Source organism: Mus pahari, chromosome 7, assembly GCF_900095145.1.
Source record: "Mus pahari chromosome 7, PAHARI_EIJ_v1.1, whole genome shotgun sequence".
Classification (NCBI taxonomy): Eukaryota; Metazoa; Chordata; class Mammalia; order Rodentia; family Muridae; genus Mus; species Mus pahari.
Genome location: NC_034596.1, coordinates 60,868,697 through 60,884,789, shown reverse-complemented (window position 1 = coordinate 60,884,789; position 16,093 = coordinate 60,868,697). Strand labels below are relative to the sequence as shown.

The window sequence follows — 16,093 nt, the reverse complement described above, 5'->3', positions numbered from 1 at the left end:
AACCCTGACTAATACACTTGCTAAAGTTAAGAAGATAGCAGAGAGTTGGGTGTGGTAGCATATACCTATCAGAAGAGGCCTGCAGAGCTCTGAGAGTTCGAGACCAGCCTGGTCTACGTAGTGAATTCCAGGCCAGCAACGCTACATAGAGAGATGCTGTCTCATAAAAGGAAAAAGAGAAAGAGGAAAAGAGAAAAGGAAAAAAGGCAGCAGATACAGATCTAAATGGACGAGGGAGATTTCCTAGCACCCTCTGTTCTGACAGAGTGAACCCAAGGCTTTTATAATCACACTAGCAATATTTCCCATCACTGAGACTTATTTCCCCAAATGCCCCTTAAGAATTTATGCATCCTCTAAAAAACAGCATTTGACAAAATGATTACCTGGCAGTAAGCATAGTTCCCAAGAGCCTTATGAGCTTCATCCACCACTAGACACTTTACATGGGTGGCAGGGACAGCCCCTCTAGTAAGGTCATTTACCATGACCTGAGGTGTCAGGAAAAGAACCCTCCTGCTGGACCATATCTCCTTCCTGTGGACAGCTTGAGTTGAACCTGTGAATAAAAGTCACAGTGGAGCAGGGTGTGGTGGAAGTTCCCTGAAACCCCAGGACTCTGGAGCTTGAGGTAGGACAACTCTAAGTTCAAGGCTAGCTTGCTCTATCTGTGGAGTTCCAGGCTATCCAAGGCATACATAAAGACAAAATAGAAGAAACACACAGCGGGACAGTGAACACTCAGAAACTTCAGACTGTCATCTATAGACTATAAATATATAGTCTGGCCTACTTTTTAAATACATTCATGCTCTGGTACTCTATCCACTTAAAGGGAGAACAACTGGACAATCATAAGGATACCTAGGAGCTCTGATGCAACCCAAGGGTCAAAGCATCTAAGACTGCAACTACAATGTCCTTAGATAACGCCTACAGAACAATAAGATCTGAGGAGAAGCAAATTGTTCAACCGCGAAATACGTTTAGCATCCCGCCTTCCCCCCACTCATATGCAAATGTTTCAAAACACTGGCAATTTACAAGATACTTCTGAAGATAGCTAGAGAAAGTCTATGCATCAGACTGGGCTTTGCTACCGACAGACGACGTTTTAGGGGAAAGACTGTAAGATGAACACATTTGCATTGAGTAATTCTGCCGGCATAGCTACGTCTTTCCCGGGGAGCTTAGTTTTTCTCAAGATACCTGTCATTTCAGCCATGTGAGACTGTGGAATACCCATCACGTGGAAGCAGGCTTCCATCTGCTGTGTCACCAGGGGCTTAGTGGGTGCCATGAAAACCACCTTGCCAGAAGGGAACCAGCGGTAGAAATTATACATGACCACGGCGGCAATAAAGGTCTTGCCCAGCCCGGTGGGCAGGCACACCAGGGTGTTGCAGAACAGCGCGCTCCGGGAGATGTCCAGCTGGTAGTCGCGCACCGGGCAATTGGTGGGGTAGATCCACAGGGCTCCCGCAGCCGCGCAGAAGCCGCCATCCCCGGGATCCAGCTGCCGCTCAGCCTCGTACGCCGCCACCAGCAGCACCTCGTCGTCCTCCTCCGGCAGCGACTCCGCCATCGCGGGCGAGCGCGGCTGGCCGCAGCCCGGGGAGCCGGCGCCCCGCACGAGGCTCGGGCCCCACGTCTGGAAAAGCGTTCTCTGCCGGCCGCTCATGGTGCCCAGCAGCAGCGGAGGTCCGCTGAGGAACCCGCCCGGACGGCAGCGCAACCGCCGCGGCTCCGATGCCCATCAGTGTCCGGCCAGCGACACACTGGATCCCGGGGGCGGGCCTGGCGGATTGAAGAACTCGCCGCCGTTTTTTAGCGGCGGGAAGATGATTGGCTACCATTCCGGAAACCAGCTTAAGCGCATGCGTATTGCGCGAAGTGTATGAATGGGGGCGGGTGTCTGGATTTAGCATCTTTGCAAGTTTTGTGGTCCCATCCCTCGAGCGGGCTTAAGGCAATCTCAAACCTGGCGCGGTGGCTCTGGCCTGAGGTGGAGTCTGGAGAATCAGGAGGTCAAGGTCATCCTTGACAACCAGAGTTTCCAGGCCAAGTGTAACTTGAGTAAATTGAATGTAGTTTTTGCTGTGCTTTAAATGAGGTGTCACTGCTAACGAGATACTACATACGGTGTTAAGATTCAAAACTTTGTGACCCCAGGGCAAGCATTCAGTCCTTGTTTGTAACTGTAACATGATTGAAGCAAAAGTAGAGATAAATAATATTTTTCTCCAACTATGCTGAGAAAATGCAGTCTTGTGTTACAAATGGCAGTTTTAATGTTTTGTCTGTCTAAAGAATGTTCTCTGGCCCTGCATTCATTGAGAAACTAAAATACATTTTTGTCATGGGATTTCTTTTTCTGTTTTCCTCCGTATGGTTTTGTTTCACACAGGATCTTGCTCTGAGGCCCACTCTGGCCTGGAACTCAGCATGTAGACCAAAATGACCTTGAGCTGGCCAATGTCCTGCCTCATCCTGTAAGGGGCTATACAGGCTCCTAAGTGCTACAGGAATACACTTCATATCTTAACTCCTACATAATAATTACAGATTTAGAGCAGTAAGTATTCTTGCCCAGTTGTTAGTGATGGCTTTCTGCTTCTAGTCTTGGGTACCAGTACAAATTCGGTAAACATCTGTTCCCTCAGTTACTGAAGCAAAGTACAAACACGCGAGGCTCCCGCTGTACACCACTCTCACGCTCGGAAAGAGGTATTTTAAGTGCAGTGTCATTGCATTGTTTTACTCAAGTTTCTAAATTTGTAGGCAAAGCTCTGCCCGGGGAGGTTTGCATTTGGTTTTGTGTAAATTGTTTGATGGGCAAGGACTAGGCTAAACCAGGTAACATTAGAGTAGAACTAGATAAAATGAGACTGAAAATCCGAATGCTGCTATTTTCTTTAAACGGTTTACAATCTGTACTTTTAAAGACATAGTAAGCCGTAAATAATAAACAAGTGGCCGTGATGGCTGCCCAAAGAACTCCTCGGAAAGCGTCAATAAAAGGCTTGACATCATCACTGCATGCAGCTGGAGAAGGGACCCGTACAGATTTTTATTCTACTCAACAAGGCCCAGTCTTGACATCACCCTAGCCCACGACCCAATCCGGTTTAGGACCATGGCGGCCCGGCCCCTGAGTTCCCCGCAGGCTCCGTGGGGACAGAGAGCGGACAGAAGAAGCCCCTAGGCTCAGCAAAACGGAAGCCCCGCCTCCTCGAGCGCCGCGCATGCCCAGGCCTCGCTTGAGGGGCGGGGCTGCGTAGAAAGTGTGGGCTGACTCCGAAAGGCGGAGGCTCCACCCCTAGAGCGTGGCGTAAGCCCGGGCCACGCCCCGAGGGCGGGGCCGCGCCGAGGCTGAGGCGGGCTGGCTCAGTGCAGCGGCGGCAGCGGGGGAAGATGGCGGCGGCTGTTCCGCAGCGTGCATGGACCGTGGAGCAGCTGCGCAGCGAGCAGTTGCCCAAGAAGGACATTATCAAGTTTCTGCAGGATCACGGTTCCGATTCGGTACCAAAGGCACCTGGGCGGCCGGGCCGGGGCGTCCCGGGGCAGCCTCACCCCCCCCCCGGAGATGCCTTACATACCGGATTCCTCGGTGCCCCCGCCCTCGCTCTCCGTGGCCGGTGCGGGCCAGGCCTGAGCGGCCCGCGTGAGCTCCCGCTCTCCCGCCCCTTGGGCCGCCCCAGCTTCCCGCGGGGTTCGGCCCTTATTTCCTAGGGCAGGCCCAGGAGCTGCGGCCGGAGATTTAAATCTCAGATCGGATGGATCTGTGAGGGCCGAGGACCTGAGGACCCTGAAATGCTGGCGTCTGCGGCGGGGGCGAGGACTCGGGAGTGCATGCTGCCCGGGCGTGCTGGCCACTGGGGGACGGGAGGGAGGGGTGTAAAGATGCGAGGGAGCCTCGTGTGCATCTGGTTTGTCTGACCCATGTACTAAATACCGAACCGTGAGAAATACTGATCCGTGATTTTCAGAAACCCACATATTATACTGTTTTAACTTTTTTTGTTGTTACAAATTTTTAACAAAATAACCTTAGGGGAATGAAATGTGAATTTTTAGTACGGCGGGCTTCTGTGATTATAAGCACGCAGATTTGAAAAATTCTAGCTGTAGAATGCAGCTTTCAGCCTTGTCTGCATCTTAGCCACCCATTTTGTAGTCACAGGTTATTTTGTTAGACTTGACTTTTTGTCCTTCAGAAAGGGTCATTCAATCCCACCCCAGTTCCCGGACTCCTTGGTATTTTTGGAGGCAGCATCTCATATAGCCCAGACAGGCCTCAAACTCCAGTGTCCTTACCTTCATCTATTGAGTGCTAGGAATACGTCATGGTCCGTACCTCAGTTAAATTTTGTTTTTTGGGGGGGGATTTTTGTTTTTTTGTTTTTTTTCCCCCAGATAGTTTCTCTGTGTAACCCTGGCTGTCCTGGAACTCACTCTGTAGACCAGGCTGGCCTCGAACTCAGAAATCCGCCTGCCTCTGCCTCCCTAGTGCTGGGATTAAAGGCGTGCGCCACCACAGCCCAGCCTCAGTGGTTGTACACGTTGTGCATCTGTCCATTTTAAAATAGAAGATGCAGCCTAAAATAGGTTTTGCTACAGATTTTCAGATCCTAAAATATCAAGATAGCAAGTGTTGTATGATTCCAAAATATGAAAATGCATTTAGTAACATTTAAATGGGTATTTTCCAGTGATCATTCACATACTCATGCCTGTGTTTTTACAGACCTGCCATTTCAGTTTTAAAAGTTTCTGGGTTCTTTTGAAAAGATTGTATTTTCACTTAAGATCTTGTTGGGAGATTCAAGCACTCTCATGCTTCTCCTGGCATCAGGATATGGTCCAGCCATATTTATGAAGCATGTGTAAGTAGTAAGCGGGAGAACTGTGTTTGAGTGAATATACAAGGTGAAAGGAAAAGACCCCTTTGTGGATAGGCCCACTTGCCGTTTTCATGGCTATTCTCTCTGAGCCATTATGACTTTCAGCAGTAGAGCTGGGCATTTAATACCTCAATACTGTACTTATTTAAGATGTCTTTAAACAGCTTATTTATCCCAATGTACACTGTAGTTTTTAATTGTTTTTCTTCTTCTAGACTCTTAGGCTCCACTGACCTGACTTGGACCATTTCAAGAGACTTGGAACATATAACAGTTTTGTGATAATTTCTGTTCCCCAGTGATAGTCTCTTACCTAAATTAGTTGATGGTCATTATTTTTGTTAACCATAAACTATTAGATAGTTTTATTTTAGGTATTTTTCTGGAAGATCAAAGAAATGGCAAGAGTGCTGAAGTAACTGATTGATTGTATATAACCAACTTTTATCTCCTTTCTCCAGTCTTTTCTCATCTACAGTAGAGATCATGGTGGTGCATGCCTTTAATTCCAGAGACACAGTCAATTCTAGGTTGGCCAGGGTTACATACTGAGAGGGGAAGGAGAGAAAATGCAAAGGCAGAAAAATGCAGTAAGGACTAAAACAAAGTTTACAGGACTCTTAGGTGGAGGAGTCAGCTTGAGAAAATAAGAAAATACAATAAAGGAAGGAGAATAGAATAAAGGGCTGGAGGAGTGGCTCACAAGTGTGATGTTATGAGTTCAGATAGCAGAACCACTCAGAAGCTGCAGGAGCCTTCATGTGTATGCACCTATAATCACAGTGTTTCATGGGAAATGGGGACTAGAGAATCCTTGGAAGCTCTTAGGCCAGCTAGCCTGTAAGAGGACCTGTCTCGCCGGGCATGGTGGCGCACGCCTTTAATCCCAGCACTCGGGAGGCAGAGGCAGGTGGATTTCTGAGTTTGAGGCCAGCCTGGTCTACAAAGTGAGTTCCAGGACAGCCAGGGCTATACAGAGAAACCCTGTCTTGAAAAAACAAAAAACAAAATTAAAAAAAAAGAGAGAGAGGACCTGTCTCAAGCTGGAAAGCAAGGACCTCCACAGATGGAATTCTGACTTGAACACACCATGTATGCTTTTGGAGTGTCCATAGGTGCTCACAAACATACAAGGGTGTTTTTTGTTGTTTTTTTTTTTTTTAATTTTTTAGCACAAGATTTTATACTGTCACCAGATTTTAAGATGAACATACTATGAATTGATTATTGATTTTTTTTTTTTTAATTTTTGTTGTTGCTTAATTTTTGCTTCTTGAGGCGGTCTTGCTGTGAGCATAAAGGTGGTCCAGAGCTCTCCATCCTGGCTCAGTCTTGAAGATGCTTTGTTTTCTCATTTAGTTATATATTGGCTTAATGTGTGTGGACATGAGGGCCGTGACACTTGTAGAGTTCAGACGACAACTTGTAAGAATCATTTCTCCGGGTGTGGGTTCTGGGGATCAAATTCAGGTTTGTTAGGCAGGCTCTTACAATGTGACAGACTATGACTCTACTTCAACTTTTTCTCATCACTCTTGACACACACGCTTCTACTAATCTTGTCCTATAGGGAACGTGGCTCTTCTTAACCCTACTTTGTGTGTATGTGGGGGAGGGCTCAGAAGACAGCTTGTAGGAGCCTGTTTTCTCCTACTGTTCAGGACACGTGGATTGAACCCAGGTCATCAGACTAAACATGAGTCTCTTGAAAAGCTTGGTCCCCAGACTAGGGTAAGAGCTAAGATTTTAGTCCAGATAGTATGACGCCATAAGCTGTACACTACCCTCACCAGATAGCAGGGTGTAAGTAGCTCCTGGTAGCTATTCCCAACGTGCCTTGAGGCTTCCAAAGGCATGGCAAAAAGCATTCTATCAGGAGCAACTGTTTATAGTATGCTTAATGTCTAGATAATCTTTTCTTTGTATTCTGTAATGGGAGAAAGGTTAGAATGAATCTGCCTGCCATATATACTATATACAGTTGTAGCCCTTTAATACCTGATATTTTAAAATCTGCTTTTTAAGAATGAGATATAAAATACAGTGTTTGTTTTATTTCTTCATTCTTTCTATTAAAAATCATAGCAGCTAGCACAAAATGATTGTTTCTAAGTTTCTTGGTTTTGAGACAGGGTCTTACTAGACCAGACTGGTCTTGAATTCATGAGCTCAAGGGATCCTCCTGCCTCAGACTATAATAATGGCAGGCTCAATTTTCTTTCTTTTCTTGAGACAGGGTCTCATGTATCTCAGCCTAGGTGTGCATTCACTATAAACCTGGCCATGGCCTTGATGCCTCTCAGTGCTGGGATTTTAGGTGTGCAAATGCAGTTTATGTGGTGTGTGGAATAGAGCCCAGTGGTTTGTGTGTATCGGTCAAGCACTCTACCTCCTGAGTTACAGCCTCAGCTCCAGACTCCATTTCTTATTTTAGATTCTTTCTACTTGAGAGAAAATGATTGAACTAATCAGCGTTTTTCTTTGTAGTTTCTAGCAGAGCACAAATTACTGGGAAACATAAAAAATGTAGCCAAGACTGCTAATAAGGACCATTTGGTTAATGCCTATAACCATCTTTTTGAAAGTAAGGTAAGTGATAAGATCCTATTAAGAGAATTTCATTTAGAAATTTTATTTCTACACAAATTTTAAGTGCAGTTTTCTTTTTGAAGAGTAAGTGGGGTTTTTTCCACCCATAGTTTTTCTTAGCTGTGATCATAATTGGGCTTTCTGTCATATTAAGCAAGGCTAATATAAAACATGGTTCAGTGTTTATATTATTTTTAAAGGAACCTTTTTTTTTGTTCTTGTTTGTTTTTTTAATTTCCTAGTGGTAGCCGGGCCTGGTGGCGCAGGCCTTTAATCCCAGCACTTGGGAGGCAGAGGCAGGCGGATTTCTGAGTTCGAGGACAGCCTGGTCTACCAAGTGAGCTCTAGGACAGCCAGAGCTATACAGAGAAACCCTGTCTCGAAAAACCAAAAAAAAAAAAATATTTCCTAGTGGTATAAATCGAAACACATTCATTTTTCTTTCTTTCTTTTTTTTTTCTCTTTTTTTTTGGTTTTTCTTAAGTCATAAATCCATTAAGTCAGTTGGCATTCTCTACATTGTTATAATATGTTGTTAAAGAATTTATTGGTTTAGGTAGCCTTTAAGAAAAATAGATTTAAAACATTTTTAACATTTGTTTACTATTATAAAGCGATCATCATCTACAAGAACTTTTCTTTTTTTTTTGTTTGTCTGTTTGTTTTGTTTTGGTTTTTGGTTTTTGGGTTTTTCGAGATAGGGTTTCTCTGTATAGCCCTGGCTGTCCTGGAACTCACTTTGTAGCCCAGGCTGGCCTCGAACTCAGAAATCCGCCTGCCTCTGACTTCCCTGGGATTAAAGGCGTGCGCCACCACGCCCGGCTTTATATCTCTTATCTGAGTTGCTTATCTGAAGGTCACGACGCTTGTTAAGAATTTATATAATGCAGTGGTTTAAGGGTCATGATTTATTCACTTTCTATTTAAATCTGCAATAGCTTTGTTTTTAGGTGATCCCCTTGGATCACTCCTTGATATGTCTTCATTGTACAAATGCTCATTTCCTGAAAGGGAACGCTAGAAACTTCCTAGTTATTAGCTTGTCCTCAGTACTCATCTTAGAATGGTTTTTTACAGCGTTTCAAGGGTACTGAAACTATAAGTAAAGTGTCTGAACAGGTGAAAAATGTGAAGCTTAGTGACGATAAACCCAAAGACTCCAAGTCTGAAGAGACTCTTGATGAGGTCTGTATATATTTTACCTTTCTTTTCTTTTTTTCTTCATTATGTAGTACTAGGGATTGAATTTAGGCCCTCATGAAAGGTAGACATGTGTTATGCAAGTACTTGTTTCAGTTTTGAGAAGGGCTTCACTGAGTTGTACAGGCTGGCCTCCATCACCCGACTAGCAGTCATTAAAAGCCTGATTACCCCCACCCCCAAGCCCACCTAACATTTGCTTAAATCTCTAAATAAACTAAGGCCTGGCTGAATATAGCCATGTTTTTAGAACTAAGCTATGATTGGATTACAGTGACTCCCTATCCTTAGTATAACAAAGAGCTAGTAGCTTCTGGCTAGAGCTCCCAAGTTTTCTGGACTATTTTAAGAACCTGATTCCATAGCCAAGTCAGGGTGAATTAATGAAACTTCCTTTAAGATATTTTTAGCCTTTCTAATGAACATAGTGTGCCTAGCTATGGAAAACAGTCCACAACTGGTTTTAAGGTATGAGTTCATGTCGAATCGTTCCCAACCCAAGTTTTATGTTATTGTATAAAGTTTGAAAAATCTGGTAAAGTCTTTTGGGGGTTGTTTATTGGTGAGATAATGATTTTACTTGTAGTCTAGGTTGGCTTCAAACTCTTCATTTTTGTGCCTCAGCCAGTACAAGATCCAGCTATAAGCTCATTCATTGTAAACAGTCAGTATCAATTTTTAAAGCATTTGGGTATGTTTTCACAGAGTGTAAGTTAAGGTGTATCGAAGTTAGTTAGGTGTAATTAAGTCAGAAAGCCAGTTAATTTCTTAGAATTTTTTCCTATTGGTCAGAAGCACACATTAATGTCTGTAGGTATGTACACACAAAGCATCTGGGGTGAATTTATCAGTAGATAAGGTAGATAGCATATTGCTAGAGTTGAGAAACAGGGCGGTAGTGCGTATCTTTAATCCCGATACTCAGAAGGCAGAGGAAAGCAGATCTCTGGGAGTGCAAGGCCAGCCTGGTCTACACAGAAAGAACCAAAGCAGTAAAGGGTATGTAAGTCATACCTTAGCCCCCCAAAATTTGTATAGAAAGATTTTTCTAGTAAAAATTCAGTTTCTTAAGAGCCCGAAGCAATTCAGAGAATCTTAAAGGATAATTTTTAACATCTGTAGCTTTGACACTTAGAAGCTCTAAGAATACTTAAATATTTAAGTCTCCTTTTATTTCTCCTGTGTAGAAATAAAACTCGAGGGGCTTGGGGGGAGAGAAGAAAGAAAAAGCAGGCTTTTGTTTGTTATTAAGTTGGGAATATTGAAGTCAAAAATACATTCTCTCCTTTCTAGATCTCTCCCTTACTGATCCTGTACTCATCACTGTTATTTCTATGCATGTACTTTGGAACAGGAAAAATAGTGAAGAAATTATTAATTTTCATTAGCTAGGATTAAAAAAAATCTAGTAATACAATTATTGGTGCCAGTACAACTCAGATGTGTGTGTGTCAGGAGGTATAATACCTTATTAATTTAGTAGTACTTTTCTAAGAATTTATGGTTTGGAATGACGATAGTCTTGCCTTAAGAATTTTAGTTTCCAAAGAAGCTCTAAGTTTTATTTATTTATATATATATATATATATAAAATACTTATAGACGTTGGCTACTGGTAGTTTACTCTGACCTTTGATACTGTTTCTGTCATCTTTTAAAAAGGACATAAATAACTATATGCATTTACTTTTAGGGTCCACCAAAATACACAAAATCTATTCTAAAGAAGGGAGATAAAACCAACTTTCCTAAAAAGGGAGATGTTGTTCACTGCTGGTATACAGGGACACTCCCAGATGGAACTGTTTTTGATACTAATATTCAAACAAGTAAGTGTTAACTTTTGTGCAGTAGACAGACGGCATTCTTTCTCTTTGCTTTTACTTTTCCCTGATGTCGTCTGTACCAAGATTTTCTTGGTAGTATTCTACCATTCATGGGTTGCTGGCTGGCTAATCTTGATTATTTGGCGAGCAAAGGATGAGGAACTTGCAAGCTTTGTTTTAGATCTTATGAAATTGTTAAAGAGATTTGGTTTGGCTGTCAGTGATGCTCCAAGTGGAAATGGTGTCCTCTCCACTCCTGGTGGTATTTTTATGGCCATGACTGAGAGAGGTCAGTGCTCTCTGCCTGATTTGCTATAGTAGTCCACCCCTCAATTAACTACTCAGCCCCACAGGAGTGAGGAACTTGTTCCTATGAAACAAAGCACTAATATTATGCATATAATCACCTCTTAAAGGTTCTCCCAAACTGTCAACATTGGCAACCAAGCCTCAGTATCAAGTTAGTAAGGAAAAACGACCTTCAGACCTAGCAGTGTTTCAGAATGCTTTAGGATTTTAATGTAAAAGAGAAAATAAACATGAGCTGGGTGTGGTAGCTCATACCCTTAATCCCAGCACTCTGGAAACAAAAGGCAGAAATTCACTGCAAGTTCAGGGTCTAAGTTATAAGTTCTATGGCAGCTACAGTGAGCCTCTACCTCCATGGAAGAAAGAAGGCAACAGAGCATGCTATTTAGCAGTTCTCTGTTTTCCTGTGTTCCCCTTGAGGTTACATGCAGCTATAGATATACATGCATACAGGTATCACAAAACATACTCCAAACACGTTTTAAAATTATTTTGTAACTTCACTGTGTAGTTCTTAAGTGCCTAATATTACAGGTTAGAAGGTAATTAAAAGAAAAGTATGTGATTAAAAGGAAAAATCTGTTTTGCAGGTTCAAAGAAGAAGAAAAATGCCAAGCCTTTAAGTTTTAAGGTCGGAGTAGGAAAGGTTATCAGAGGAGTAAGTAAAGATGGCCGATGAGTATATAGGTATTCTGAATATGTGCTATTTATGGTGTAAGGCTGTAAAAAGTTTGGATTGTGGGGAAGGGGAGCAGCTTTGTGATGGAACACTTGCCTACCATATGAAAGGTCCCACCTAGGTTAGATTCTAAATGTATTTTAGGTATTAATCTATAGCTATGAAGAAACACCATGACCAAGACCATGCTTTTTGCATAGTTTCAAAAGCTTACTTAGTTCATGAACCTCATAGCCAAGAGCATAGGGGCTGAAATAGTAGTTAAAAATTTTCCATCCTGATCGGCAGGTTCCAGGAAGAAAGCAGCCTAAGCTTTTGAAACCTCAAAGACCAACCACCTCCAGCAACACACCTCCTCAAAAACAAGGCCACACTTTTTTTTTTAAAGTGATTTTTAATTTTATGTACATTGGTATATGTTCATGTGAAGGTGTTGAATGCCCTGGAGCTCAATTTATACAGTTGTGAGTTGCCATGTGGCTGCTGGGAGCTAAACCAAGATCATCATTCAGCTCTTAACCACTGAGATCTCTCTTCAGCCCCTAGTCATTTATTTATTATATGTATGTACACTGTAGCTGTCTTCAGACACTCCAGAAGAGGGAGTCAGACCTTGTTACGGATGGTTATGAGCCACCATGTGGTTGCTGGGATTTGAACTCTGCACCTTTGGAAGAGCAGTTGGGTGCTCTTACCCGCTGACCCATCTCACCAGCCCCCTAGTCATACTTTCTTGATCCTTTTAGTCATCAGCTGGGGACTATTTAACTAAATGATCCTATATAGGGGGCATTCTCATTCATACTACAACACACAAAAACATTTTTTAAAATCCAAGAATTAGGGTTGGTGATACAGCAAAAATAATCTTTGAAGTCAGACAGACATCATACTATCCTTTCTGGCTGATCTGGTACAAGTTTTCCATGTGTCAATTACCTCATCTATAAAATAAGAATCCTGGGTCTGGCATGCTGGCTCACACCTATAGGCAGATGTAGATAGATCTCTGAGTCAGCCCTTCCTAGATACCAAGTTCTGGCACACCCAGGGCTTCATAGAGACCCTGTCTGAACTAAGACAATTATTTACAAACCCCAAAGGTATAAGCTGAGTATAATTTAATATAATAGGGACTCATACACTTATGCCGATACATAGTATTTTATAGTTCTTCTTAGTAAGGTACTTGTCGAAAATAGCCTTTCACATTTAGGCTTTTTATGTAGCTTTTTTGTCAAATATAATGAAAACATCTATTCCACTGATAAACTTGTAGGAATTATTTCTTCTAATACCAGCATGCTTTTGTTTGCACAAGCATATGGGAAATAGCAAAGTAAATCTTAAGGATGTTAGACTTAGGATTAACTATTTCTACAATGTACTGAGGAAATTAGAAATTGGGTTGAAAATTTCCTCAAATTTTCATGTTAGAGACTACCCATTGTTCAAATTGTAGTTCCTCAGACATCCAAAAGGTTATAACTAAAATGCTTACTTAATGTAGCTATCAAAATGATATAGTGCTTTTCTATATGCCCAAGATTCCTATGTAGAACCCAAAACAATGCAAAATACCAAGTCAAAGATTTTAGATGAAGATGTAGCTTGACTGACAAGTGCAAGGTTTGATCTCTAACTCAACAAGAAAAAAAGAAAAAAGGCTGAGTGGAGCCTTCAACAAGGAGTACAAGCCAGGGTTAACATTGATAGACCAGGGTCTGTCTCAAAACACACATATAAATATTTTGTGTTTTGTATGTGTATGAATATCCAAAGGTTAAAAGAGGGGGTTCTTGGGGGCTGGTGAGATGGCTCAGTGGGTAAGAGCACCCGACTGCTCTTCCGAAGGTCCGGAGTTCAAATCCCAAATTCAAACCACATGGTGGCTCATAACCATCCGTAACAAGATCTGATGTCCTCTTCTGGAGTGTCTGAAGACAGCTACAGTGTACTTACATATAATAAATAAAGAAAGAAAAAAAAGGGGGTTCTTAACGAGGAGCTGTCTGATGCAGGTTCTGGGAACTGAAGTCTTGTCTCAGACATCTCTAGCCCCAATAGAATTAAAAAATAGGTGTATTTGTTGTTCTGATTACATGTTTTTTGAAAATTGCCATAACTTATTTGCTTTTAGTGGGATGAAGCACTCTTAACTATGAGTAAAGGAGAAAAGGCTCGGCTGGAGATTGAACCAGAATGGGCCTATGGAAAGAAAGGACAGCCGGACGCCAAGTATCCTTTTTCCTCTTAGCACACACCCTTCCCACCCAAGTTTGCCACCAAGCCTTTTAACCTGAATTCTTAAATTCAATTATGCCCACAAGTTGTTGGACCTCCATTGGCATGTTGTAGGTATGTATGTGCTCAGACCTTTTTTTAAGACTCGGTGGGTTGTCGAAGCAATCCAACAGATCAAGACTCCTTATAGTTTTCCTGATGTGAAGTCTTCCCCATGCTCAGGATACTGACCGGATGGTATTTTCTGTCAATGCACAGACCTTGTCCTGCTCTTTTTTCCCCGTCTCCTTGGTTTTAGTTACATTTAGAGAATTCAAAAACTTAGAAATGAAACAGTTTACCACGTGTAAAATGAATGAGACGACAGGACAAATAATGTTAGTAAGCATTTATTAGGGATTACAGTATTTTTATGATAGGTCCCAATTTGTCAACATTTACAAAACGCAGAAAGGCAATGATTCTAGACCATTTTAGACTAAACTGATCTAATAGTTAAGTGGAAAAGTGATTCCATTCTTGCTGGCCAAATCAGTTTTGATACTGTAATTTGTAGATAAGGAGTGAGGTTTGGGATTGGTAGTCCTCCTTGTAGTCTTCAAAATTGTAAGACTACATGAAGAAAGTCTTCTCACCTAAGAGTTTGTGCAGACCAGGCTGTCCCCAGGTCTACCCCTGCCTTCTGAGTGCTGGGATTTAAAACTGCACCACCAAGCTCACCTAAACTTGTCTCATAATTCACAGTAGATGACATGTTCTGCCAACATAGAGGTTTTGAATACAGTGAAACCTTCATAAGATACTGGCTAATTTGGTAGCATTAGTGAGGTACTGATTATCAAATATACTCATAAGAAGCTCAAGCTAGCCTGAGCCAAATACAAACCTGTCCTCTTAAATCTACTGGTATAATCTGGCTTACCCTAGAACTTTTAATTCTGTCTCCACCACACACAATCTGATTTTATAACTCTAATATTATGCACTTTTCAAGTTTTCCTTGACCATTTCCCACAGAATTCCACCAAACAGCAAGCTCATTTTTGAAGTGGAATTAGTAGATATTGACTGAAACCAGTACTTCAGATGGGACATCAGCGAACATAAAAATGAGCTGTGGTTAATTAGAGCTTGTAAGGGAAGAGTCAACTGGAAAATTTAGAATTAAAGCTTGTTTACTTGATCTCAACTTTTGAGAAACATAATCCTGTTACTCCCTTTAAGTCTCAGATATTTTCCTACAGCCATGTAAAGTATTCAAGAGAGCTGCATTTCCTTTTACCTCGTAACTAAAAGGCTCAATAAAAATGTCATTGATTGTCTTGACTGACTTATTTATTCTGTGTTCTGTATTCTAAGAACTAGTGACTGTCCAAAGAGTTGAACTGTTAATCAAGGTGGCTAGCTTTGTCAAGGACATTTAAAATAATACTTCATGGTGGAAATTAAAAGGCACAGAACTTGAAACAAAACCAAATAGCTGAAACATTCTGGTAGGAAGATAATAAATTTGGAGAAAAATTTACTTCAAGACAATGTTATTCTCTATTTTGTGTACCTCCCACAAATGAATTCATAAACAATTGCTGCACGAGTCATTTTTATTACAAAAATGATGTTTGATCAAAATGAAAGCTTGCTCATAAGTCTTACATGAATATTCTAGATACAAACTCTGCTAAAACATACTTTGATATTTGATTTCTTAAAGGGATGCTGACATTAAACTTTCTTGCTTATAATCTATTCAAAGGCAGAGCATGTCAACAGTTCATCTATCCTGGAGTTAGAGCCAAATTCCCCAGAATAACTGTAACATATAGACAACCTTAGGGTTTAAAAGTAAATTTTTTAAAAGTCTGTTTTTATAGGAGGCAAAATTCTCAATAACCAGCCCTTATTTTTGTTTCCCCCAATCTTTTTTAACTGACATGATTCACAGTCAGTTTTTTCTCCCTACAGTTAAGGCTACAAATCTCCTGCATGAGCTGCCAAAGAATTCTAGACCAATTAATGCAAAAAAAAATAAGATAAAATAAAAAATAAAAAAAATAGTTCTCCAATAAAAAGTAAATTTTAAAAATGGTAGGAAAGTTTCTATGATACACTATTAATTGACATTTCCTGCTACTAACTAAACAAATGTTACACAGAAACTGGGAGGACAAATTATCAAATACAACAAGCATATACTATGTTTACATCCTTCAAAAAAAATAATTCCACATATCATATAAGCCATCTGAAATTTACATTTTCCCATCAAGTTGGAGGTGGAGGATAATACTGTCCATAATTCCAAGGATTCTGATAATTGTACTGAAAAGGTAAAAGCAAACATG

The 16,093-nt window shown here is 41.4% G+C and overlaps 3 protein-coding genes across 8 annotated transcripts in view; 1 reads left to right on the top strand and 2 right to left on the bottom strand.

The window, feature by feature from the left end:
- The window catches only part of Fancm (FA complementation group M), a 56,681-nt gene extending 54,949 nt beyond the window's left edge, over positions 1–1,732 (bottom strand). Inside the window, exons 1-2 of the mRNA XM_029541166.1 lie at positions 1,210–1,732; positions 387–559 (exon numbers count right to left, since the gene is read on the bottom strand). Coding sequence (XP_029397026.1) covers positions 387–559; positions 1,210–1,681 — 645 coding nt within the window. The 5' untranslated portion in view covers positions 1,682–1,732. The remainder of the gene's footprint in view (positions 1–386; positions 560–1,209) is intronic.
- A 1,565-nt stretch (positions 1,733–3,297) lies between these two features.
- Positions 3,298–15,077, top strand: Fkbp3 (FKBP prolyl isomerase 3). Its single transcript, XM_021201398.1, has 7 exons — positions 3,298–3,522; positions 7,392–7,493; positions 8,571–8,678; positions 10,387–10,522; positions 11,419–11,486; positions 13,648–13,745; positions 14,769–15,077. Exons 1-7 carry the CDS (start codon positions 3,415–3,417, stop codon positions 14,821–14,823), a joined length of 675 nt encoding a protein of 224 aa, XP_021057057.1. The 5' UTR covers positions 3,298–3,414; the 3' UTR covers positions 14,824–15,077.
- The window catches only part of Prpf39 (pre-mRNA processing factor 39), a 29,097-nt gene continuing 27,128 nt past the window's right edge, over positions 14,125–16,093 (bottom strand). For 5 of the 6 annotated variants that reach the window (XM_021201396.2, XM_029540575.1, XM_029540578.1 and 2 more), the window contains one exon: positions 15,955–16,070. In XM_021201396.2, coding sequence (XP_021057055.1) covers positions 16,014–16,070 — 57 coding nt within the window. In that variant the 3' untranslated portion in view covers positions 15,955–16,013. Of the gene's footprint in view, positions 16,071–16,093 lie in introns of all 6 variants that reach the window. The other variant, XM_021201395.1, reaches the window with a different exon arrangement.